The 26,087-nt window shown below is 43.8% G+C and overlaps 1 protein-coding gene across 14 annotated transcripts in view; it reads left to right on the top strand.

Moving 5' to 3' along the window:
* Nucleotides 1-11,052: 11,052 nt before the first annotated feature.
* ILF3 (interleukin enhancer binding factor 3) overlaps nucleotides 11,053-26,087 on the top strand; it is a 78,456-nt gene continuing 63,421 nt past the window's right edge. For all 14 annotated transcript variants that reach the window (XM_087888484.1, XM_087888482.1, XM_087888478.1 and 11 more), the window contains exons 1-5: nucleotides 11,053-12,273; nucleotides 13,625-13,704; nucleotides 13,781-14,007; nucleotides 23,948-24,128; nucleotides 25,469-25,616. In XM_087888484.1, the coding sequence (XP_087744610.1) occupies nucleotides 13,702-13,704; nucleotides 13,781-14,007; nucleotides 23,948-24,128; nucleotides 25,469-25,616 (559 nt within the window). In that variant the 5' untranslated portion in view covers nucleotides 11,053-12,273; nucleotides 13,625-13,701. The remainder of the gene's footprint in view (nucleotides 12,274-13,624; nucleotides 13,705-13,780; nucleotides 14,008-23,947; nucleotides 24,129-25,468; nucleotides 25,617-26,087) is intronic.

Raw genomic sequence — 26,087 nt, 5'->3', positions numbered from 1 at the left:
ATAGAATCAAGGGGCTAATTAGCCTATGCTGAAGCTCCGCGGGCCAATAAAATTACACAAAAACACCAAACCATTTGTTAAATTGCTGGCTCGCCCGCCCCTCGCCCACCACTATTTATTGGCAATAAATAGTGGTGCGGAGGGGCGGGGCAAGGGGCGGGGTGAGCCAGCAATTTTTTATTTTTATTTTTATTTTATATTGGATTTCTATACCGCCCTTCTCCCTAAGGACTCAGGGCGGTGTACAGCCAAATTAAAAAAAACATGCAGAACAAATATTAAAAACAATTAAAAGATATATAAATTTGGCCCAATTAAAACTCATTTACCAATTAAAAACGTTTAAAACATTTAAAAACAGTTAAAAATTTCATCTTAAGCCAGCCCGGCTTGTTTAAATAAATGGGTTTTAAGGGCGCGACGGAAGGCACTGAGGTCTTGGATTCTCCTTATCTCTGGGGGGAGCTGATTCCAGAGGGTAGGTGCCCCCACAGAGAAGGCTCTCCCCCTGGGGGTCACCAGCCTACATTGTCTGGCTGATGGCACCCCGAGGAGGCCCTCTCTGTGGGAGCGCACGGGTCGATGGGAGGTCGTTGGTAGCAGCAGGCGGTCTCGAAGATAGCTAGGCCCTATGCCATGGAGCGCTTTAAAGGTGATAACCAACACCTTGAAGCGCACCCGGAAGACAACTGGGAGCCAGTGCAGCTCGCGCAGGAGCGGTGTTACATGGGAGCGCCATGCTGCTCCCGTCACTACCCGCGCTGCTGCGTTCTGGACCAGCTGGAGCCTCCGGGTGCTCCTCAAGGGGAGCCCCATGTAGAGAGCGTTGCAATAGTCAAGGCGAGAGGTGACGAGGGCGTGAGTGACTGTGCACAGGGAATCCCGATCAAGAAAGGGCCGCAACTGGCGAATCAGGCGAACCTGACAAAAGGTCCCCCTGGTTACAGCCGTCAGATGTTCCTCCAAGGACAGCTGCATATCCAGGAGGACTCCCAGATTGCGAGCCCTCTCTGTGGGGGCCAATGACTCGCCCCCAATAGTCAGTGATGGAGTCAACTGACTATATCGGGATGCCGGGAGCCACAGCCACTCAGTCTTGGAAGGGTTGAGCTTGAGCCTGTTCCTCCCCATCCAGACCCGTACAGCCTCCAGGCACTGGGACGTCACTTCAAGGGCATCGTTGGGGTGGCCTGGGGTGGAGATGTACAGCTGGGTGTCATCAGCGTACTGGTGGTATCTCACCCCAAAGCCACGGATGATCTCACCCAGCGGCTTCACATAAATGTTGAACAGAAGGGGCGAGAGGACCGATCCCTGCGGCACTCCACAAATGAGAGGCCTCGAGGTCGACCTCTGCCCCCCTGCCAACACAAACTGCGACCGGTCGGAGAGAAAGGAGGAGAACCACCGCAACACGGTGCCTCCCACCCCCAACTCTTCCAGCCGGTGCAGCATGATACCATGGTCGATGGTATCAAAAGCCGCTGAGAGGTCTAACAGGACCAGAACAGAGGAACAACCCCTGTCCCGAGCCCTCCAGAGATCATCAACCAACGCGACCAATGCCGTTTCTGTGCTGTGCCCAGACCTGAAACCCGACTGGAACGGATCTAGATAAGATGTTTCCTCCAGGAATTGCGGAAACTGTCGTGCGACCACACTCTCAACAAATTTAACAAAGGGTTCGGCCTAACCCCCTAGAACTGGCAGAATCCCACCATTGCATATGTGTACATACATATTACATAGTATAGAATGTGTATAAGCACACAAAAAGATACAGTCTACTATATATACTGTATGTGTATGTACACACACACACAGCTCTTCTAAAACTATACACATTCAACCTCACTTACTACATTTGGAAAAACACACCCAGAGCCCACTTTCTGCCACACATTTAACTATAAATTCTGTACATTAGAACATTACACACACCTTCAGATGTTCTTCCCTAGCTTGCACATAACGGTTACAGCCAGGAGAGGTCATGGATTGAATAAAATGTGGTGAAACTTACTTAACAACACTCTTGCTTGCACCCAGCCAAAATGTTGGGCTCAAATGTCAAGGACTATCTCTGCCTTCCTCTGCATGGCAGCCTTATCCTAGTAAACGCTTTCTCCTTTCTGGCAATTTTCCTCTCTGTTAGCGGCACCAAAATAATCCAGACAATGTAAGGTTTCCTCCTGCAGCAGGGGATTGGACTAGATGACCTCCGAGATCCCTTCCAGCCCTAGATTGCTGTGCTGTTTCAAAACATCTTCTGAAGCTACATCTAGTTCCAGAGTTTGTAGTGCTTCCTTCCTCTTCTTTCTTTCTTTCTCTCTCTCTCTCTCTCTCCCTTCCTTCCTTTTTCTTTCTCTTTCTTTCTTTCTCTTTCACAATCTGCATCATAAGACCACAGCCTGAATCATAAGACTTTGCTTTGCAGATCAAAAACTTCACTTATATTTAAATACTGAATATAGTCTGCTCTTTATATCTTTGAAGATGTTTCACTTCTCATCCAAGCTTCTTCAGTTCTGAAGAAGCTTCTTGGATGAGAAACGAAAGGTCTTCAAAAAACAAAACAAAACTAGGAAGTGCAGTTGCCTCTTGAAAAAGCACTTTTGGGACAACTATGACCCGGAAGACTGAGAATCTCCATAGATACTCTGCTCTTTAGACATATATTTCATTTTATCCTGAAATGATCATAATTTTTTTTGCTGCCTTCATCTAATTACCTTACTTTACCCTTTATTGTTGGCATATTATGAAACACTATTACCACATTTTTTAGACCCTACAGAATAGTAGTGTTCAGTTATTTGGCCCGATTCCTCTATCTTGAGCCTCCCAAACTTTAAACCCTTCAGTAAGAGCATCTTGCAGGTAGCACTGCTGAATATGAAACATCAGCAAAACCCACCGCTTTGTTCCTAAAGTAGCCTAGGCCAGGGGTCTCCAACAGTGGTGAAATCCAAATTTTTTTACTACCAGTTATTTATTTTTTATTTTATTGGATTTCTATACCGCCCTACTCCCGAAGGACTCAGTTATGTGGGCGTGGCTTGGTGGGCATGGCTTGGTGGGCGTGGGAGGGGAAGGATACTGCAAAATCTCCATTCCCATCCCACTCCAGGGGAAGGATACTGCAAAATCCCCATTCCCTCCTCACTCCTGGAGGAAGGATATTGCAAAATCTCCATTCCCACCCCACTCCCGCCAGGGGTGGCATTTGCTGATTTTCTGAACTACTCAAAATTTCTGCTACCAGTTCTCTGAACTACTCAAAATTTCCGCTACCAGTTCTCCAGAACCTGTCAGAACCTGCTGGATTTCACCCCTGGTCTCCAACCTTGGCAAGTTTAAGACTTGTGGACTTCAACTCCCAGAGTTGAAATCCACAAGTCTTAAACTTGCCAAGGTTGGAGACCCCTGACCTAGGGAAACAAACAATGTCGCTAAAAACCCCAAAAAATCCCAATCCCCATCACATCTATTTTAGGTTCAATTCATCGCCCAGTTAAAGACTGAAATGAAATGCTCCAGGCTGACAGCATTGCTTCCAATGCTCCAATTCGGCTCCAGATCAGATCGTGCTTTTTTTTTTTTTTTTGCATGAAGGAGGAACATGGAGCAAATGAAAAAAAAAGACCCTCTAGCCTCTGACAGATGCTGAAGTGGCCATCCCTGATGTTGGATGCCGGGTATGCCTCTTGTTTTCGTTGGACCGCTACCTCTTTGGGGCAAGGGTTGCTTTTTACAGTGCGGCGAGGAACAAGAAACAGCGCCCGTCGCCTTGGCTGCTTCTGCTGCCCAGATGTCCAGCAAAGCCTCACCAAAACACCACGTATGCTCAGGAATGCTTTCTCCTTCTCCTCCCCAGAACTGTGCTCATCCCCGCTGAGCCAGCATCACGCAAAGCAAATTAAAGGCAGCCCGCCTATCTCCCCAACATTGCTTCTCGGCCTGAGCAGCAAAGCTCCCCCCACCGGAACTTTGGTCTCTGCAGCCCTCCGGGTCACTGGATCCAGCCAACAGCCCCTCCGACCACCGCTGTCCCCCCCCCCTGGAATTTCACCTGAGAGCCAAGCAGCAGGGAAGGCAACCCCATTCCCCACCAGAGGGGCGAAAGGAAGCCTCTTGAGTGAGAGGCTCTCTGAAGCCTCGAGAGAGAGATGACCGTTGCTGCTGCTGCCACCACCTCTGCCTCTTCCTTCTCTCTGCTAACAGAAGTTGGAGAGGAAAAGGCAATTGCTTCACTGAGCATTTCTCCGTGTTTCCATCCCAAGTCAGTAACAGCTGCCACCTCCCATCTGCTGTTGGGAAGGTGATGCTTGTGGCAGATAAGAGAGAGAGAGAGAGAGAGAGAGAAAGAGGGAGAAAGAGAGAAAGAGAGAGAGAGAAAGAGAGAGAGAGAGAGAGAGAGAGAGAGAGAGAGAACAGAATGGAATGAAATGGAACTCAGCAATAGCAATAGCGCTTAGACTTATTGTCAGGCATGCCTCCTTTCAAAACTCAAGAAAGAAAAACCCCGACTCCATTTTCATAGAGAAAGGTACTTTTACTGAGTATGAACTGAATGTAACCAAAGAAAAGCAAGATCTGAAGCAAAAGGCATGAAAACTACATATAGAAAGCATACCCAAAGCCTTCCCACAACTGTCCAGCATAAATCATCCAATTCACAATTCCCCAGGGGTCATGTGGGTGCGACGTTGGTGGTGCCATCCTCCGCTATGCCATGGCAGTTGACCTAGACTTGTTATCAGCTTCAAAGAAACGCTGAAGCAAAGTTTCTCTCTTCTTCTCCACCAGCTCACTTCCCCCCTCCCAAAAATTCCAATAGCTCCCCGCTCCCCCCGTTTCATGGCAGCCAAACAAGCAATGAAAAAGTGGAGGCTGACATTCGGCCCTCCTGCAGAAGAGATATTATTCCTACAAGAAAACCAAAATGACAGAAAACAGATAATTACAGAATTAAAAGCATGACAATAAGAAATAGATTTAGGTTTATCAGGGTTTTGGAGTGAAACAATTGCAGTTGTTTTGGAGCTCGAACGTCCCACTTATTTACCCATTCAGCTTTAGATAACGGAAAATGTTTCCAGGCCACCAAATACTGCACCTTACCATGATACTTTCTAGAGTCCAATATTTCCTTGACCTCAAAATGCTGTTCCCCCTCAATTATTATGGGGACAGGGGGAGGTTCTTGGTCCAGACGTAAAGGGGACGAACGCTCCGGTTTTAGCAAACTGACATGAAACACCGGATGAATCCTTCGCAAGTTTTTGGGTAATTCCAATTGCACCATGACTGGGTTAACGATACAGACTATCGGAAAAGGACCCACATACTTCGATCCAAGTTTTTTCGACTTTTGGGTAGTTTGATAGTACTTGGTGGAAAGGAAAACCATATCACCAACTTTATAATTCCAACCCTGAATCCTTTTCTTATCGGCTTGGGTTTTATGAGCTCGATGGGCTTCATCCAGAGCCTTACGTGTTACTGACCAAGTGTCACGTAACTGTTCAATCCACTCAACCAAGGAGGGTATCTGTGGGTTCTCCTGAGGCAACTCCGGAATGAGTACGAAATCTTGGCTGGAGGCCACCTTAAAAGAAGTAAACCTGATACTGCTATGTATGGAGTTATTATAGGCCACCTCTGCAAATGGCAGCAAATCTGCCCAGTTATCTTGTTGATAATTTATGTAACATCTCAGGTATTGTTCTAACATGGAATTGGTTCTCTCACAAGCCCCATTGGTCTGAGGGTGATGGGCGGACCTTAACCCTTGGGCGGAGCCTAACAACCCTAGGAACTCTTTCCAAAAGTGGGTGGTGAACTGAACTCCTCTGTCCGAGATTATCTGCTCTGGAGCCCCATGTAATTGGTATACATGTTGGACAAACAATTTTGCAAGCGTTTTAGCGGAAGGGATCTTGGGACATGGGATAAAATGCACTTGTTTAGAGAACAAATAACTGTACCCACTCAAAATAACCACCCAAATAACTGTATTCCCCCCCACTTTCGGGTAACTCAACAATAAAATCCATGGAAATTTCCTTCCATGGGGCTCCCAGTCTGGCAACACTCTGAAGCAATCCGGGTGGCTTCCCAGGAGGTCTCTTTGCAGCAGCACATATGGGACAACTTGCTACATATGCTCCTATGTCCTTCTTTAGTGCGGGCCATCAGAACTGTCGTTTAAGTAAATGTAATGTTTTCACGAACCCAAAATGGCCGGCAACTTTGGAATCATGGGCATGTTATAATACTGTCACTCTTAGACTGGCGGGAACATACAGCTTAGCTCCCATCCAGGTGAGTCCTTCTTGAAGCGTACACTCATTTATATGGGCCAAAAACCACTTGTCAGTTTTTAGAGTGTCCCTTAGCTGCTTGCTCAAGTCGCCCAACAAAGTCCAAAGCCCAAAAAGAGCCTTGATAGTACAGTGGTTTAGTGCACCCTGTCATTAACACAGCTGCCTGCAATTTCTGCTGGTTCGAATCTCTCCAAGGCTCAAGGTTGACTCAGCCTTCCATCCTTTCTAAGGTAGGTGAAATGAGGACCCAGTTTGTGGGGGCAATAAGCTGACTTTGTATAAAATATACAAAAGAATGAAGGCTATTGCTTAACGCATTGTAAGCCGCCCTGAGTCTCCGGAGAAGGGCGGCATATAAATCAAATTAAAAAAAAAAAAAAAGTTGGATCTGCTTTTGCCTGGGCTCTAGTAACTACTGGTGACGCCAGCTGTTTTGAGGGGATAATCAGACAAATTACTTCCTCTCTAACACTATTGTATTGCGGAAGTCTCGAAAGGGCATCTGCCATGAAGTTTTTCCCTCCAGGAAGGTAGCGCAGGGAAAAATTGAATCGTTTGAAGTGCTGAGCTCAACGGACTTGTTTTGGGGACAGCTTTCGTAGCGTTTTCAAAACTTCTAAGTTCTTGTGGTCAGTCCACACCTCAGACGGTTGCTTAGCCCCTTCAAGGAAATGTCTCTACGTTAACAGTGCCCAACGAACAGCAAAAGCCTCTTTCTCCCATATGGCCCATCTCCTCTTGGTCTCCGATAATTTCCTAGAGGTATAGGTACAGGGTTGCAGCTTTCCTTCTGCGTTCGCTTGAAGTAACATTGCCCCAATGGCTACATCGCTGGCGTCAGCCTGTACAACAAAAGGGGCTTCCATGTCAGGATGTTTAAGGACCAGATTGGCAGCAAACAGTTGTTTTAGTTTCTCAAACGCTGCCTGACAGTCCATAGTCCACTTGAGAGGCCGGGAGGGCTTTGGCCTCTCTTCTCCTTTCGTTTTCAGATTAGTAATAGGTAGTGCAATTTTTGCGAACGAGGGGATGAATTGTCAATAGAAGTTAGCAAACCCCAGGAAACTCTGTAGTTGTTTGCGGGTATGTGTGAGGGCCCATTCCAACACGGCCCGGACCTTTTCTGGATCCATTTCTATCCCCTCATGTGAGATGCGATACCCCAGATAGTCAATTTTAGTTTGGTGGAATTCACATTTTGATAGTTTGGCATACAGTTCAGCAGCTCTAAGTTTTTTCAGGACAGCCCTCACTAATTTTACGTGGTCGTCCATGGTCTCGGTGTAGATAAGAATATCATCCAGGTAGACCAGCACCCCCTTGTACAGGTGTTCCTGCAGCACTTCGTTAATTAGCTGCATGAATACAGCAGGGGCTTCTTGCAGTCCAAAAGGGAGCACCCGAAACTGGAAACATCCCAGCAGGCAGTTAAAAGCAGTTTTCCATTCATCCCTTTCTCTAATTCGAACTCTATAATATGCCTCCCCTAAATCCAGCTTTGTAAAAATCTTTCCTTTGCCTAGGTGGGCTAACATGTCCTTCATGAGGGGGAGGGGGTAGACATTTTCTATGCAAATTGCGTTTAAATATCTATAATCGACCACCAGACGAAAGGACCTATCCTTCTTTTCCCGGAAGTGGTGCTGCCACCCGTGGCCTAGCCAGTTAGATAAACCTGCATTTTAAGTTTTTATCAATAAAGTCCCGTAGTTCCCCCAGCTCCCAGGGGGTCATGGGGTAGATTTTTGGTTTAGGGAGTTTTACCCCAGGGAGGATTTCAATGGTACAGTCTGTTGGTCGGTGGGGGGGGCAGCACGTCTGACGCCTTCTCGCTGAACACTTCCCGGAGATCCCAGTACTCTTTTGGGATCTTCTCCTCCCCCACAATGTGGTCTGTCACCATCACCGCACCCTCGTTCTCCACTTTGCCCACGCAATGGGGTTCCTCCCCTTTCATCCCTGGTTGTTTGGAGCGGATGTGTAACACTCCCATCTTCCAATTTATGCGCTTCCATTTATTCCATTTACGGAGCCAAGGCAGTCCAAGTAGGAGGGGCCGTTCCATGCCCAGGGCCACAATAAAACTCAGAGTCTCTAGGTGATCCCCCATCCTCATCTCGATTGGCTCAGTTACAAAATGGGCTGGGCCCCCTCCAGCCACCGATCCGTCTATCTGACAGAATGTGATGGGCCTTTTCATCATTTTTAGTCTTAGGCCCATCTGTTCTACAACGTCCAGGCTGATGACGCACCTGGTGCATCCCGAATCTAGGAGGGCTGGCATCTGGACATGGGCCCCGGTGGATGGTACTTTTAATTCTACTGGGATGGTCATGGGGCCCCCTTTGACTTACCAGGAAGTCGTTGTCGGAGTCGGTTTCGCTGTTGGTGATGATCGGAGTTCCCAACTCATCATGTTTCAAGGGAGCGAACTCAACAACTTCTCCCTTCAGGGCGGTTTCGCGGGCTCTCGCGGGTGTTTTCTCAGCTTTCTTTCCTCTGGTAGAGGTTGCCTTGGCCGCCGGCTTGGAGAAACACTCAGCGACTCGGTGCCCTTCTTTCCCATATTTGAGACACGCAGAGGATTTTGGTTTGGACCCTGCTGTCCCCATTGTGGCCTTTGGCGCCCCCTTGCAGAATGAGGAGGGTGGCTGATCCCAGGTGCGCCCACCACAGAGACTACCCCGGGCCAAGTCGATCTCCACGTCCGCTGCCAACACGTACCAGCTCTGCAGGTTGTTGGGAGCCCCTCGGGAACGATAATCCTTGTAAAAATCCTCATTTAGCCCATCTTTATAGTTCTCCAGAAAGGCCATCTCTGACCACCCTCTCATGTAGGATGCCAACTCGCGGAACTCCTGTACTGATCTCTGCCCCTGGTGGATGGCCTTCATTCTAATTCTCGCCCTTCGCTCAGCTAAGGGGTCCTCAAAATGCGTTCTGAGGGCTGCCATGAATTGATCATAATTCTTCAGCAAGGGGGAATTTTCATTGTGGAGTCCTACCATCCATTCAGCTGCTACCCCCTCCAGGGCCTTGGTAACGCACCTCATTCATGCAGCATCTGAGAGGAAATCCTCCCCCCAGTCCTGCATGTGGTTCCAAACTTGGGTCAGAAAAAATCCCAACTTCTTCGGGTCTCCCCCGAATTTTTCTGATATCGGGGAAATTTTGGCTTTCTTTGCCTCTGGGGCAGTGCCTGTCTTCCCGGGGGTCCCTACGCTGCCGCAGCAGCTGCTTGAGTTCCGGAGGCTTGAACTGTTCCTTCCCCAGCTTGCTCTCTCTCTTCCACACAAGCAGTAGCCTCCGCTCTATCCCTGGGGCGTTCATCCTCCCTCCCAGTGGAGTATGCATATTTTCCCAGCTTTTTCGGCTTTCTTCTGCCTCTTTCAAAAGTTGCAGGGCCTGTGCGACCAGGAAATTTTCTTTCTGCTCCTGCAGCCAGCCAGCTTCTGCCCCTCAGGGTCTGGTACTTGTTACACCTTGGGGGGACTTCTCCAGCTCCAGCAACCTCCCCACGCCCAGCAACCATTTGGCTTTCTCCAGATCTTCCTCCAGCTGTAAATTAGCCATCCAGTCCAATGCCTCCCAGGCAGGGTGTGATGACGAAGCTGCTGAGCTGGCAGCTCCCATCTGGTCCTGGTCGCTGTCTTGATCAGACATTGTTTGCTCAGCCCCCACAGTAGTTTTTCTGGGATGGCTATAAATGCAGACCTTGCTTAATGTCAGGCATACCTCCCTTCAAAACTCAAGAAAGAAAAACCCCGACTCCATTTTCATAGAGAAAGGTACTTTTACTGAGTATGAACTGAATGCAACCAAAGAAAAGCAAGGTCTGAAGCAAAAGGCGTGAAAATTACATATAGAAAGCATACCCAAAGCCTTCCCCCAACTGTCCAGCATAAAATAATCCAAGCCACAATTCCCCAGGGGACATGTGGGTGCGACGTCTGGTGGTGCCATCCTCCTGCTATGCCACGGCTGTTGACCTTGACTTGTTATCAGCTTCAAAGAAACGCTGAAGCAAAGTTTCTCTCTTCTTCTCCACCAGCTCACTTCCCCACTCCCAAGAATTCCAATAGCTCCCCCTTCCCCCGTTTCATGGCAGCTGAGCAAGCAATGAAAAAGCGGAGGCTGACACTTATATACCGTTTCATAGAGCTTCACAGCCCTCTCTAAGCGGTTTACAGAGTTAGCATATTGCCCCCAACAATCTGGGTCCTCATTTTACCCACCTCAGAAGGATGGAAGGCTGAGTCAACCTTGAGCCAGTGAGATTCGATTTGCTGAACTGCAGCTAGCAGTCAGCTGAAGTAGTCTGCAGTAGCAAGGTTTCTCTTGCCTACCCCCATTTGCACTTCTAGCACACTTTTCTTGAGAGAGAGAGAGGGAGGGAGGGAGAGGCAGAGACAGAGAGAGAGAAGACAGAGAGAGAGACAGAGGCAGAGGCAGAGACAGAGAGATTATGATGATTGTAACCTTCTTGTGGCTAAGAATTGCTGCAAATCTGAGTTTTCTGAAGTGGACCACTAGACTCATAAACAACTTAAAAACTTTCTTTTTCTAGTAAAAAGAAAAGTCAAATAAAAGCAAATAAAACACCCCCAGGAGAAAAACAAATTAAAGTTTAATTTGTAATATTTAATGGACGGCTAAGTTGGCCATGCCAACCCAGTCACATGGCCACTGAGCCACACCCACCTAGCCAATCTGGGCCCTCAATAGTCTGAGGGACCATGAAGTGGCCCCGTTCAAAAATTTTGAGGACCCCTGCCTTAAAGGGAGGTAGAAACCAGCCTGTTACCCTGACCCAAGCAGAAACTGAAGCGGCCAGCTTTTAGAAATGCAGATTTAGTAATAGGTTCAGAAATACTGGGTCATGACAAAAACTCAGATAAGCAACAAACAAAGATTGACAAAATTAGTTCAAACACCTAGGATTTGCATTTCCCCTTTTGCCTATACAGCCAGCCATGACTCCTACATGGCCCCATAGGAATCCAAAGAATCACAAACCCTGGTGGTTCTGTTCATCAAAAAATGGACCTTCTTGCTAATCAGCAATTTTATTTTATTTCCAGCGCCTTTCTCCCAGCTTTGAACCGAACTAGATGGATTTTTCTTCCAAGTCAGAAGTATAGGTCAGCAAATCCAGAGGTAAATGGGTTGGAAAATTGGCTTCTGTAAGAACTTTTATACACAGCCTTCAGCCTATTTTACTTTTTTAAAGTTTGTTAGTTCTTACACTTTTTAGTCTAAACTTCGATTACTAAAACATTTTTAATACAGCCTCCGAAGATGAGTTATAAGTATCAATTGCTGCTGCTTGTTAATCGACCAGCATACTAACTGGAGTTGTATTCTCTGTTTCGCTTCCAAGTATATTTCAGGTTAATGCTTTTAACTTTGAAGGCTCTTTTATGAGGGAGACAGAATAGTATTTCCTCCAATTAGAGTGTAACTTATTTCTGAGTTAGCGCGCACAAGCTCGCAACAAATGCGTCACATCTGATCTTTTTACTCTCTTTGTGACCGTTTCTCTTTGCATCAAAACAACTCCGGGAAAAGAACACCCAGCATTCAGCAGGGAATGTTTGAAATCAGCGCAGTCCCACAGCAGCACAACCACGCTTCGAAACGGGAAATAAAATGGAGGTAGAAAAGAGGGCGGAGAAAAAAAGGAGAGACTCGCTTTCTTAACCCTCTAGCGTGCGAGGTTTAGTTCACGCCTCCTTTCTTCGTTCTGATTGGAGGAGAAGACTATCTCCGGATCACGTGGGAGACCGATCTCACTTTCTCCTTCGTGCCACCCCTCCCCCCACGCTGCAGTTAGAGCCGAACGAAGTCGACGGTGTCGCCGCTTCTGCTGTCGCCGAACGGCTGATCGACGAAACGCTTCGCGTGGAGATACTACCGGTCAACCTCGACGGGCCCTGCCCGGTCGGTAAGTAGACGACCGCGTAGCGTAGGGAGGCAGTACTAAATCCGAGGATTTCCTCAGGGGAATAGGTTGGTCGGACCGGGCGTGAAACACGCGTGTCAATGGGGTGGCGTAGTGGATGGATGGATGGGTCTACGGGTCGCGGAGAACCGCCTCCCCCTCTTGCTCGGTACTCGCGCGCGCGCTCCATTGTGTGGAGGAAACAAAATGGCGGCGGATGGGCCAGGAGACAAGGGGTGGTGAGCGAGCGGGGAGGACAGTAATGGCGCGTGAGCGGCTTAACGGGTAGCGGCCAATATTTGGAACTGGGCGCGCTTATTTGATCTTCGAAAACTTGAATCGGTGTTGGAGTGGCATCTCACAATGACGCCTTTGCTCCTCCTGATTACCGCAGCCTCCCCCTCCCCCCCCGGGACATCTTTTTCCGGGGAGCTGCTTTTGCTCTCAAGTTTCCCTTGAAGGAAGAGTGTTTTGTGGTTTACAGTTGGTTTAGGTATCTGGAAAGAGTGGGACGCTTTCCAGGTACCTGATGACTTAATCGACCCTCCAGTTTCGTATGTTTGCTCTCCTGGGGTTTGTTGCTTCTCGCCTTCCCCGGAAGCCTTTGCCTTTCTGCGGAGAGTAGGCGGTATTTTCTCGGCTCCGTATTCCGTAAAGTTCCCATGTGTGTCCTTTGCCACCCTCCTTCTGGGAAGCCACCTTTAAAGATTTAAGGCTCCAAACGCGTGGTGAAAAATTGCGGCATGAACTCTTCTCTTGAGGACACATCGTCTAGGCCCGGACGGATGTATAACGGCTGGCAGGAATAATCTTCACATCGGAAGGTTTTGCCAGTAACCCCAGCTCCCTCGTGGGGCAAAGACAGGGCTGGAATTTCCTCTTGCATAATGTTTGCTAATAATTATCAATCGAATGATCAGGTAGATTGTTTCGGGCTTATTAATATATATAGTGTGAGATTTTAATATAGTATGAGTATTTTCTCAGCTAGCGTTCCACTTTGTTTTAACCTTGGCCAGATTCTCAATTTACAAATAGTATACTACAGGGTATTAAAAGTTGAGACTTAACGGAGGATATAGTGGTTATGTTTGATCTTCATAAATTCAGTGTGTTTTGTTGAAGTAAGTATATATTTAATTGTGTGGTAGAAATTCAACTATTGTTTGGGGATGCTATCCTTTTTAGTAAACTCCATATTTTAAATGGTTCTAATGTGCTACTTGTCAAGAGTTCTATTAGAAACCACTTTATTCTTAGGTTGATGTGCAGTCATATCTTTAAGGAATATAAATGTTTGATTTCTACCAAACCTTGTTCAATGAAGTTGGTGTTTTTTAAAAAATCATTTCAGAGTACCTGAACACAGTGCTGGTACAGCTTAGAAGAAACATTTTCTTTGGAGAAAATTCATCAAGGATCTGAAGCAAAATGGTAAGAATTTGCCATTCATAAATGAAATGAAATGCCATGTATTTTTGTTTTACTTATTTTATGTTTTAAATTTCAGCGGCCAATGCGCATTTTTGTAAATGATGACCGCCATGTCATGGCAAAGCATTCTGCAGTTTATCCAACTCAAGAAGAACTGACAGCAGTTCAAAACATGGTCTCTCACACTGAACGTGCTCTCAAAGCTGTTTCTGACTGGATTAATGAGCAGGAGAAAGGTAATAATGAGCAGCCAGAAGCTGACACCATGGAGACTGTAGCTGAAGAAGAGAACAAAGAAGGAAGGTTTGTAACTATTCATAACTTGCTCTTAGGTTCACAACTTCTGAAAAGAATTTTCTCCTGCTTATGATGCCAATTTTTGCAGTTTACATGAATTTTAAAAACATTACAATTAAAAAGATAAAGACTAATAAAATTAAGAGACTAAAAAGAGAAGAAAAGGAAAAAAATGAAATATTAAAAAGTTGACTTTCTCCATATAAACAATTTTAATGGCTGATCAATTTCATGTAAAATACAACAAATGATTTCTTTCCATATTTCATCTCATGTCTAGAAATAAATCTTTATAAAGCCTTGTCATTCAGTCCTAGTTTAGCAATCTTAATCTTTAATCACCTCAAGTAATGTTCTAGAACTTGATTTCTTATTTTTTCTTTGTCCTTTCTCATAAAATTCTTCCAAGCCTTAAGAGATATAAAGGTCACTCTTTTGCTCTGTTAAAACATCAGCTAATTTCATGTGGATATACAGTGCATCTCCTTCCACATTCCCATAGCCCATCATTTTTAGATCTACTTTCAAACCAGTCTTATTTGGTAAATTTTGTTCCTTTTCCATATCTATAATGGCAGACACTTAAAATTAAAATCCCTTGTTCATAAATATCTTTAAATACATCCAATGTTGTTTTGTTCCATTTTGTGTTCGGAAATCAAATTTGAGTGCTCATCTCCTTTAATATATTTAGTACCATTGCCTGCCTAAATGTAGGACCTTATTTTTCTCATCACTTAACTGCATCTTACTGAATAAGGCTCAATGCTCAAATCTGTCAAGATACTTCTGAATCTTGAGCTTATTTTTCAAAACAATTCCCCCCAGCTTGGTGTCATCTGCAAATTAGATGAGTTCCCTTTCTACCACGTCATCTAGATCGGGTTCCCCAACCCCTGGGCTGCAGATAGTTACCAATCCATGGCCTGTCAGGAACCAGGCCACACAAATGGCAGGCGAGTAAAGCTTCATCTGCACATGCACATGGATCTAGGTTGCATGCAAAACCAACCCCCTGGACCATGGAAAAATTGTCTTCCATGAAACCGGTACCTTATGCCAGAAAGGTTGGGGACCGCCGGTCTAGATGATTTATGAAGCTGTTGAAGATTACTAGGCCTAAGGAAGAATCTTGAGGTATGCTTCCTCCATGTAGATGTAGTTTCATTAAGAACTAGATGCTGGGTGTGGTTAGTTAGCCAATTCTAAATCCATCTGGTGCTGGTTTATCCCAATTTTTTCTAACTTAGCAAGAAGTAGATTCAATTTATTACAGTCATAGCTCAGAGACCAGAACAAATAAAAACACTCAGTAAATGCATAATTAAAAATGCTAGCATAAAATAATAAATAGCAGCTAAACTCTATGATAAAATCCAGTCTGTCAATTATACATGGTCTAACTATACTAAAATTATGATCAATAAACTGTGTGGCCCATAGTCAGTTTAATACTAATGTTTTGCTGAAGTCCAAGTATATTACATCCACAGCATTTGCAGGTCCACTAATTTAGTCATTTTATCAGAATATAAGATTTGTCTGGCATCTGTTTTTAAAAAAACACATGCTGGCTTGTGATATAGTAATCACCTTGTTCATTTTTAGGTGTTCATAAATCTTCCATTTGATTATTTTTTCCAGGATTTTCCCAGGTATTGATTTCAAGGTGATTGACCTGTAATTTCCTGGATCCATTTTCCCCTTTTTGTAAATTAGTACCGTTACCATATTAGCTCTTTCCCAGCCCTCTGGTATAGTTTCCTTGCGTTTCAGGAGCTCCTTCAGAGAACCCTGGGATGCAAACCGTCTGGTCCAGGTGATTTGTACTTGTCCAGGGTGAATAGATATTCTCTTACTATTTCCTTGCTTATTTCGGTGTTTGGCAGCTCACTTTTATTTTTTTTAAATACGATTTTTATTAAGCATTTTAATCACAATAGTAAGCACTAATCCAAACAAAACTTAGAGAACAAAAAGAAAGATTAAAAGGTGCAAGAAGAGAGAAAAATGCAAGCAGAAGTAATTTCCATCCAATATAATCAGATTTAATAACTTTACTCCCTATAGGATTAAACAAATCCTTATTGTTTGTTTGTTTGTTTATTTATTTATTTATTTATTGGTTTGATTTATATGCCTTCCGGAGTCTTCTCTGGAGACTCAGGGCAGCTTACAATGCCATAGCCTTCATACTTTTGTACATATTCATTCATATTCCATCCCTTATCTATAACCAGTCCGTAATCCACAAAAATCCATAAAAATCATTTTTTCAATACTGGTGTCAACAAAAAAATCCATAAAGGGTTGCTAGAACATTGGGAAAAAAGCCTCATTTCAACCATAATAAATAAATAAAATAAAACTATTCATTCCTTTCACTTTTAATAGTTTTAATCATAGAAATGGATTTCTCTTCACTTCTTAATCTATCACACAGGTTTCTTCAAGGTTTTAACAAGGCTGTTTTGAAAAATCTAATAAAATATTTTCCAGATCTAAAATCTAATAAACATTTCCCTATTGATTTATTATTTGTATTTTTTTCCTTTTGAAAACTTGAAGTTTCATTTGTATATCCAGTAAAGCATCCTTTTCTAAAATGTTCTTTTGGCCTGTCATTTAGATTTCACTTTTGGCACTTTACCTTATCAGATAGTCATTCCTTCATTAACATCTTCTGGACATAGTCTGTACATAGAAGTAGACATAATTCCTCACGTGGGAGGACACACTCTGGACTTGGTTTTTATCTCTGGTCAGTGGCTGAGTGGTCTGGATATAGGGGATATAGTTATTGAACCCCTGTCATGGTCGGACCATTCTCTCCTGAGACTGGACCTTTTGACCGCTGCACCCCACTGCAGGGAGGCGGAACCGACCAGGTGGTTCCGCCCCAGGTGCCTGATGGATCCTGATAGGTTCCAGAGGAAGCTTGGGCCAGTTCCTGAAACTCTGGCTCACGACTCGGCTGAAGATCTGGTGGCTGCCTGGGATAGGACGGCCGCCGGTGCTCTGGACCGAGTCGTGCCTTTGCGGCCCCTGACCCGACGCCGAACCTGCCCGGCCCCTTGGTTTTCCGAGGAGCTGAGGGAGATGAAGCGCCGGAAAAGACGCCTAGAGAGTGGTTGGTGGGCTAGTCGCTCCGAATCCGACCGAACACTAGTTAGGTCTCATATTAAGACCTATCTAGTGGCGATAAAAGTGGCAAAATGTAACCACTTTTCCGCTCTTATTGCATCGGCAGATAACCGCCCAGCCGCCTTGTTTAGGGTGACTCGCTCCCTCCTACATCAGGGAGCGCGGGAAGACCCCTTGCAAGGGCAGGCTGAGGATTTTGCACAGTATCTGCACGATAAAATCGCTCAGATTCGGGAAGGCTTGGACTCTGACTGGGTAGATCCTGGCGGGGTGACTGAGGCTGGTCTTGAGACTGTTACCTGGGATGAGTTTGACCCTGTGACTCCTGAGGACGTGGACAGGATCCTGGGGAGGTTAAACGCAACCACATGTTTATTGGACCCGTGCCCCTCCTGGCTGGTACTGGCCACCCGGGAGGTAACACGAGGCTGGCTCCAGAGGATTATAAATGCTTCTCTTGAGAGAGGGTTTCTTGCCTCCCGCCTTGAAAGAGGCGGTGGTGAGGCCCCTCCTCAAGAAGCCTTCTCTGGACCTGGCCATTTTGGCAAACTACCGTCCGGTCTCCAACCTTCGCTTTGTTGCGAAGGTTGTGGAGTGTGGTTGCGCGACAGCTCCCACAATTCCTGGATGAAACCGTCTATCTAGATCCGTGCCAGTCCGGCTTCGGGCCTGGGTACAGCACGGAGACGGCATTGGTCGCATTGGTGGATGATCTCTGGAGGGCTCGGGACAGGGGTTGTTCCTCTGTTCTGGTCCTGTTAGACCTCTCAGCGGCTCTTGATACCATTGACCATGGTATCATGCTGCGCCGGCTGGGGGTGGGAGGCACCGTGCTGCGGTGGTTCTCCTATCTCTCTGACTGGTCGCAGTCTGTGTTGGCAGGGGGGCAGAGGTCGACCTCGAGGCGCCTTGCTTGCGGGGTGCTGCAAGGGTCGGTCCTCTCGCCGCTCCTGTTCAACATTTATGTGAAGCCGCTGGGTGAGATCATCCGTGGTTTTGGGGTGCGATGCCATCTGTACGCTGATGACACTCAGCTGTACATTTCCACCCCAGACCACCCCAATGATGCCCTCGAAGTGATGTCCCAGTGTCTGGAGGCTGTGCAGGTCTGGATGGGGAGGAACAGGCTTCGGCTCAACCCTTCCAAGACCGAGTGGCTGTGAATGCCGGCGTCCCGGTATAGCCAGCTGGTGCCATCACTGGCTATTGGGGGCGAGTCACTGACCCCCACAGAGGGGGCTCGCAACTTGGGCGTCCTCCTGGACACATGGCTGTCTTTAGAAGAGCATATGACGGCTGTGGCCAGGGGGGCTTTTTATCAGGTTCGCCTGATACGCCAGTTGCGCCCCTTTCTGGATCGGGACTCCTTGTGCACAGTCACTCATGCCTTGGTTACGTCACGCCTGGACTACTGCAACGCTCTCTACATGGGGCTCCCCCTGAGGAGCACCCGGAGGCTCCAGCTGGTGCAGAATGCGGCCGCGCGGGTGATTATGGGAGCGACGTGGCGCTCCCACGTAACACCTCTCCTGCGCGAGCTGCATTGGCTCCCGGTGGTCTTCCGGGTGCGCTTTAAGGTGTTGGTTCTCATCTTTAAAGCGCTCCATGGCTTAGGGCCAAGGTATTTGCGAGACCGCCTGCTGCTACCGATAACCTCCCACCGGCCAATACGCTCTCACAGAGAGCGCCTCCTCGGGGTGCCGTCGGTCAGGCAATGTCGGCTGGCGGCCCCCAGGGGGCGAGCCTTCTCTGTGGGGGCACCCACCCTGTGGAATGAGCTGCCTCCTGGAATACGATTGATCCCGGACCTCCGGACCTTCCGTAAAGCCCTGAAGACATTTTTATTTCATCAAGCCAGCCTAGCCTAAATGGTTTTTAATTGGGATTTTAAATTTTATGGATTTGGGGTTTTAAATTGGGTAGCCAGTGATTTAATTCTTTTTAATTATCTTAACTTTTGCATTTGTATGTTTTTTAATTTTGGCTGTTCACCGCCCTGAGGCCCTTCTGGGAGAAGGGCGGTATACTTACTTACTTACTTTACTTACTTACTTACTAAATAAATAATGAATGAATGAATGAATGAATGAATGAATGAATGAATGAATGTTAATATTGTATTACTAAACTCTGGCTCCATTCTTAAAATATCTTCCTTAATTTTTAAAATATTACATAATATTTTGTGCCATTTTATAAGTCAAATATTAACTGACCACACATGTATTATTTTTTTCCTGCTTTAAAAGCTTTAGTATCCCCTAAAGTCCAGTTTCTAAAATTATCACATATCATCTTAGGACTTGCAGTAACCAGATAATGAATCTGTTTTCTAAGAAAAGCTTAATTTTTATAGTTAATTCCAAAATCTTAGTGTAAAAGTCAATATTCCAAATTCATCTGGACCTTTATAACTTAAATTTATAACTGAATCAAAATCTTATTTAAGTTTTAGATTAATCTTGTAATTATTTTTTAATTCAGAGTAATTAACCAGTGAAGATTTTTCAAACATACTTCTTCATTCAATTTCTGTAGCTTTATTGTCCTGAAGAGCTTTAATAGCTTTAAGATGGTGAGTAAGCAATTTCTAAAAAGTGATTGGAAAGTGGGGTTTGCAAACTTAAGTGTCCTTTAAAATGCTCTGCTAAGGTTGTAACCTAGATGGTTGATTGCATCGTATCCTAGCATTCAAGCGTGCAAAACCTGTCTTGTAGCCATCCAGAGCACGCGTGGGTGATCTTCTGACTTCCTTATGTGGAGACGGTCCTTGGTCATTGACATGGTCTTTAGTTTCACTTTCATAGAACCCTTTTTAGTTTGCTGTATCTCCCTCAGAAATCCAGAATTGCCTGCACTTAATGATCACAGGGACATTTCAGCTCCTCTCACCTGCCTGTCTCCCCATTTCTGTCCTTTTGGGCATCCTGGGCTCTGCTTAGCCTGCTGGCCCTGCCATCTTTTGCTGCAGACCAGGTGCATCGGGCCTTTGTGCTGCTGACTGTTCTTCCTGAATTCATGTGTAGCCTTGTTCAAATTGCATGTGGCTTTTTCATAAGGTTTTGAAGCCTTCCAAAGCTTTGCGAAAAAGCAAATATGTGTAAGGAACTGCCTCGGTCCTTCAGGAAAGCAAGGAAATCCATTAAGTTGAATTGAAAGAACTTTTATTGAGAGAGAAGTGAATTCCATAAGGTGAAATTTGAAAAGGCCCGAGCAAAGCAAACAGCTTTTTTTCAGTTCCCCCAGCCCAGCCCAACGCCCCTCCCCCAGTCCACCAACATCCAAAGTGATGCTGAAAGGTTGTTTTGAGAATCTCTGAGGTGCTAGGAGATAACAGTTCACCCTCAGGGCAATATAGCCTTGGAGTCAGGCTGAAACAGGCTGGGAGAGAGTACGCTCTGTCTCCGAAGATTCCCCGCCCCATCCCACCCCCGCCCCCCATCCCCAAGCAGTTATAACAAAAGCAAAAAGCAAGCTAATAATGCCTCTCCCCCCCCCTTTCCAACAGAATGGCAGGACACCATGGTGGACCTGACAGTATGGCCTTGGGAAGAAGATTTGGGGTGGCCAGCAACTGCCTTGTTGAGTCAGTCTGGGTGCACTTTTTCAGCAGTGGAAAGGAGATGGCAAAGGTCAGCTGGGAGCAGTATGGCCAATATAGCCCACATCTGGCAGATGCAGGGTAGTGCAGGGTAGCTAAAAGGTTGTAGATGAGTAAATGGTGGGAGTTAAAAGGGAGGCAGTCCCTTATCTTACCAGAGTTGGGGGAAGCTGGGAGGGACCAAGCCAGGAATGGCTTGTATGGGTCCTTGCCTAATGGCTGGACATCATTGATAAATTACATTCATTTATATCATTTCATTATTTGTATAAGTAACTCAAGGTGATGAACATACTTAATCCTCCTCCTCCAACAACAACCCATATTTACTCAAAGTCACTCAATTGGCTTTCATGACTAAAATGAGATTAGAACTCACCGTCTTCTGGTTTCTAGCCTGGTGCCTTAACCACATATAGGCCATCCATGGGAAGTGCCAGAATTGCTGTTGGTAAGTGATGCAATCATACGATGTGAAGCTTTACAGTGGCATTGCATAATGAGAAATTCTGGTCCCAATTACCATTAACTGCCTATATATGGCTTTAGGTAAATCATCTTTTCTCTCAGCTTTTTACTTGATCTCCAGATGTGACAAAATGCTTGACATGCATTTTGCAATGGAAGTGGATCATTGAAGTACATCCAGTATCACAAGAGTATCCCTTTAATCTCTGCCAACATGCCTTTTAAAACAAATATAGGCAAAAAGAATTTTGAACTTTAACAAGTGGAATATATCTGCTTATCTGTTTCTAGGACTGAACACTATCCCTTTTGCTTTGATGATACCCAGAAATCACACTAATAACTTGAGTGAGAAATAGTAGTGTAATTTCTGACTTTCAACATAAGAAGACGGAGATGTTATTGGGGTGGGGGGCATTCAGTGGACTGCATATGCACTGCCCTCCCCCTGTTTGAAAGAACCCATATTTAATAGCATATTTTTTATTTGTTTTTGATTAGGTGGATGTAATAATTTTCCATTATATTTTGCTTTATGGACTAGTTTGCTCCTTAACATTTCAAGAAAAAAAACAAGCTAAGCATTTTAGGAAATGTCCCATCCATTGGCAGCTGCAATCTTTCATTTTTAGGAATGAAAAATAAAATACTGAAACTCAAAGGTACACCCCACCACTGCAGAAATGTTTGCCCCAATTTAGATAGATAAATAAGTTTTCCCACCTTTGATCCCTGATATCACACAACAACAGTGGCATTGGCTTTTAGCTGTACAAAACAACATGGGAAAGAAGTGTGGCTCTTGATGACAAAAATAATAATAATAATAATAACCATCCCTGTGCTAATAATGTCAACACAGTTGCTTCGTAAAAGTTGAAACTGGACAGGGCACCAACTTTCTGGAAAACTAAAATAAATGTATTTATACATACAAACTAAATTTTACTAGTTGGGCAGGAAATCCTCTGTTATTCCAGAGAGATCTAATGTTGGAACTTCTAAAATGACCAAAAGCCTGCTGGTGCAAGTTCTGGCAAGGCAGAAGGTGGGTATTCATAATTTTTGTCACGTTCTTCTCTTCAGTTGATTTAGATATCTGTACCACATGCCATTGTGATTTCTAGCCAACAAGATCCAGTTCAGTGATGAGAAAACTAAGATCCTACACTTAGGCAGGAAAAACCAAATGCATAGTTATAGAATAGGTAGTACCTGGCTCAACAGTATCTCTGGATCTAGATGTCCTAATGGACCACCACTTAAGTATGAACCAGCAGTGTGATGCAACTGTCAAAAAAGGTAATACAGTCCTAGATTGCATGAACAGGAATAATTTCAAGATCACATGAAGTGATAGTACTACTTTATACCACAGTGGTGGGGCCACACTAAGAATACTGCATTGAATTCTAGTCACCATCATAGAAAAAAGATGTTGAGACCCTGGAAAGTGTGCAGAGAAGAGCAACAAAGATGATAAAAAGTCTGGAGGCTAAATTGTATGATGAACAGTTGATGGAGCTAGGTATGTCTGACCTATCAAACAAGGAATGGGAGGCCATGATAACGGTCTTCCAGTATTTGAGGGGCTGTCACAAAGAGGGAATTTACTTATTTTAGAGCACCAAAGGCCAGACAAGTAATGGATTGAAGCTTATCAAAGAGATCCAACGTAGAAATGAGAAATTTTCTGACAGCAACTAAACAATTTTACCTCCTATATTGTGGGTGCTTAATCATCAGGTTTTTTTGGAATAGATTGGACAACCATTTGTCTGGGATTATATAAGGTTTTTGTCTTGAGCAGGAGGTTGGACTAGAAAGATCTCCAAAGTCCCTTCCAGCTCTATGATTCATGATGGGTTGCAATATTATGAATGAAAATTATGTACCTCTGAGGCTAACATTAAAATTCCCCTAAGTATATCTAAAGATGATGTTGCTTTTGGAAAATTGCTTTTGATTTTGAGAGAGTTAGAGAGAAAAAGAACTAAACAAATTCAACAGGATATGTAAATATGGTATCCTGTTTAGATGTTTCTCTAGCTTTGGAGAAGGAAGTCTTGTAATTATTTGATTATTTGAAATCATGGATCTCTGTTGCAACATATAATACTGTATTTTTTTAAATGGATGTTTCTTTTTTCAAGCAGCACTGAACAAATGAACCTGTACTAGAGATGAAGCTACAGTCAAGGGTGCCTGATCATAGCTTCCAGCTATTTGGGAAAATATTTTGCAATTTAAAATGTTGCTGTAGTAAAATAGATGGCTTATTGGTATAATCAATCAATCAATCAATCAAATAAATAAATAAATAAATAAATAAATAAATAAATAAATAAATAAATAAATATTGGTGCTGGAAATATTACATGATTATTCTACTTGAACATTATTGAACAATATAAAACTCTTAGCATTGCATAAAGTTTCAGTTGTGTTTCTTTTTAGTATAGAAAGTTTCAGTAGTTACTAGACAAAATAATTTTACTATAATCAATGTGCAGGATAATTAACAGGAAAAATATCTGGTTGATAATATATTGAGTCATGGTCTGATTCTAAATGAATGAGCTTGCAAGAACCAATACACACTAATATTGCAGCCTTGCAACTTAATCAATTTAGTATCTTTCCTGTTCATTGAAAATTTGGTTGAACAATATATAAAGGAAGAGTTGGTTTATTTTGGCAAACATACATATATATATATATATATATTTATAGTGAGCAGAAGACTACAGAGCACTTGACTAGGACACTTCGTGGAGTGATGCGTGTTGGTCTTGTAGCAAAAGGCCTCTTGCTGAAGGGAGACTTGGATCTTGAGCTGGTTCTGTTATGTAAAGAGAAACCTACTATTGGTCTTTTGGAAAAAGTAGCCGACAATCTCAGCACACAGCTTGCTGTGAGTATAAAAATAGGCTAACATGTACTGTCCTAATATTTTTAATATGTATATTATGAACTGCTGGTTCTATGTTACTGGACTAACTTTGAAGTTTGGTATTCCAGCAAGCTTGCAGTGTTCGTATAGTTCATAAATTAACCTCTTCAAGGTGTTGTGATACCTCCTACAGCTATTTAGAGTACTCCTAGTAGTGCTGTAATGTCTTCATGATTAAAGCTTTCTAGGCATTGAATCATTTACCATCTGCTTTTTAAATATAGGTAGTCCTCATCTTATGACCACAATTGAGCCCAAAATTTCTGTTGCTAAGTGAAACATTTGTTAAGTGAGTTTTGTTCCATTTTATACCTTTCTTGCCAGCTGTTAAGTGAATCACTGCAATTGGTAAATTAGTAACACAGTTAAGTGAAACTGGTTTCCCCATTGACTTCACTTGTCAGAAGTTCACAAAAGGGAATCACATGACTCCTGGACACTGCAATCATGATAAGTATAAGTCAGTTGCCAAGCATCTGAATTTTGATAATGTGACCATGTGGAGGCTACAATGGTTATAAGCGTGAAAAACTCATAAATCACCTTTTTCAGTGAGTTAACTTTGGACGGTCACTAAATGAACTGTTGTAAGTCTAGGACTACCTGTATACTGTTTAAGAAATTGGCCGCTTGTGTTGTCTCTCCTGATAATTATGCAGATGTGATGCCATGTTATACTAAACAAATGAATTTATAATGTGTATGCAAAATGTATATATATGTGTTTGTGCTTCTTCACTATTTGGATATTTAAATCAGATCATTCAAGTTACTCGAACCCAATTGGGGGATTCAGTGTCTGCATAAATAACACTGTTAACATTGTTTTAAAACAATACATACTGCAAAATAGTTTTAGATTGCTTGGAAAATATTCTTTCACGGTTCTCAATAATGGTTGATTTACTACTGTGAATATAAATACAGTGTAAATCAGCAGTGAAAACAGTTTTTCCAAGTACCTCCTCTTCAGTATTCATTCCACATCTGGAAGGTACTTAAAAACCAGGAAAAAAGATTTTAGTCAGTTTTTCAATGTTGGCCTGTCCTCAAAACCAACAGGTGTCCCGCCCCCCCGCGGGGAGGAGACTTTTTTTACTAAGATGGTAAAGTCACAAAGAGTATACTACTTTGAAGATTTGGCTGCTATAGAAGGTGGACATCCCTGAAGTATAATTGATCCTAAATTACTATTGATTATATTAATTATTCTGAAAGGACTGTTTTTGTCCCTGAACCTTAAATTGAATGTTTGGAAGAGAGAAAAAGCTAAGAATATAAAGTATTTTCTTGTGTTTCAGGCTATTACTGAAGACAAATATGAAATTATTCAATCTGTCAGTGATGCTGCAATTACAATTAAGAATACAAAAGAACCTCCACTGACACTTACTATTCACTTGACATCCCCTGTTGTCAGAGAAGAAATGGAAAAAATGTTAGCTGGAGGTATGGAAGACTGAAAATTGCTAGCAGCCCCAGAATGAGTTTCCAGACTGACTTTGCTACTTATTATGGTGTTCAGTTTCTTGATTAGGCAGAGCAATTTCATGCAAGTCAATTTGTGTCACAGTGTTGTACAGTTTCTTGATTATGGATCATCTGACACAGGCTTCTAGAATTGGAGTGATATTTCCAAATGAAATGCCTTTTTAAACATTTAGGCCTTTTGCTCTAGCCTTTCTACAAGTGTGTTATTTCACTTGTGCATAATACTGTTTTTTTTTTAATTAAATGTGAATAATGATTATAGATGATACATGTGCAAACCAAAATCTCTTAAAATATTGACATTTTACTTTTAAAAACTTTTGCATGTTCATGAAATGGAGTGTATTACATAAAGCAGTTTGTGTTGCAGCAAAAATGTTTATCTTTCTATGTTTTTTGTCCTTAATTTTGGAGTATTCAATTGAATTT

This window comes from Pantherophis guttatus, chromosome 2, assembly GCF_059756535.1.
Source record: "Pantherophis guttatus breed Tessera chromosome 2, ASM5975653v1, whole genome shotgun sequence".
Classification (NCBI taxonomy): domain Eukaryota; kingdom Metazoa; phylum Chordata; class Lepidosauria; order Squamata; family Colubridae; genus Pantherophis; species Pantherophis guttatus.
The sequence above is the reverse complement of the archived record's forward strand: the minus strand, read 5'-3'. Positions and strand labels throughout refer to the sequence as shown.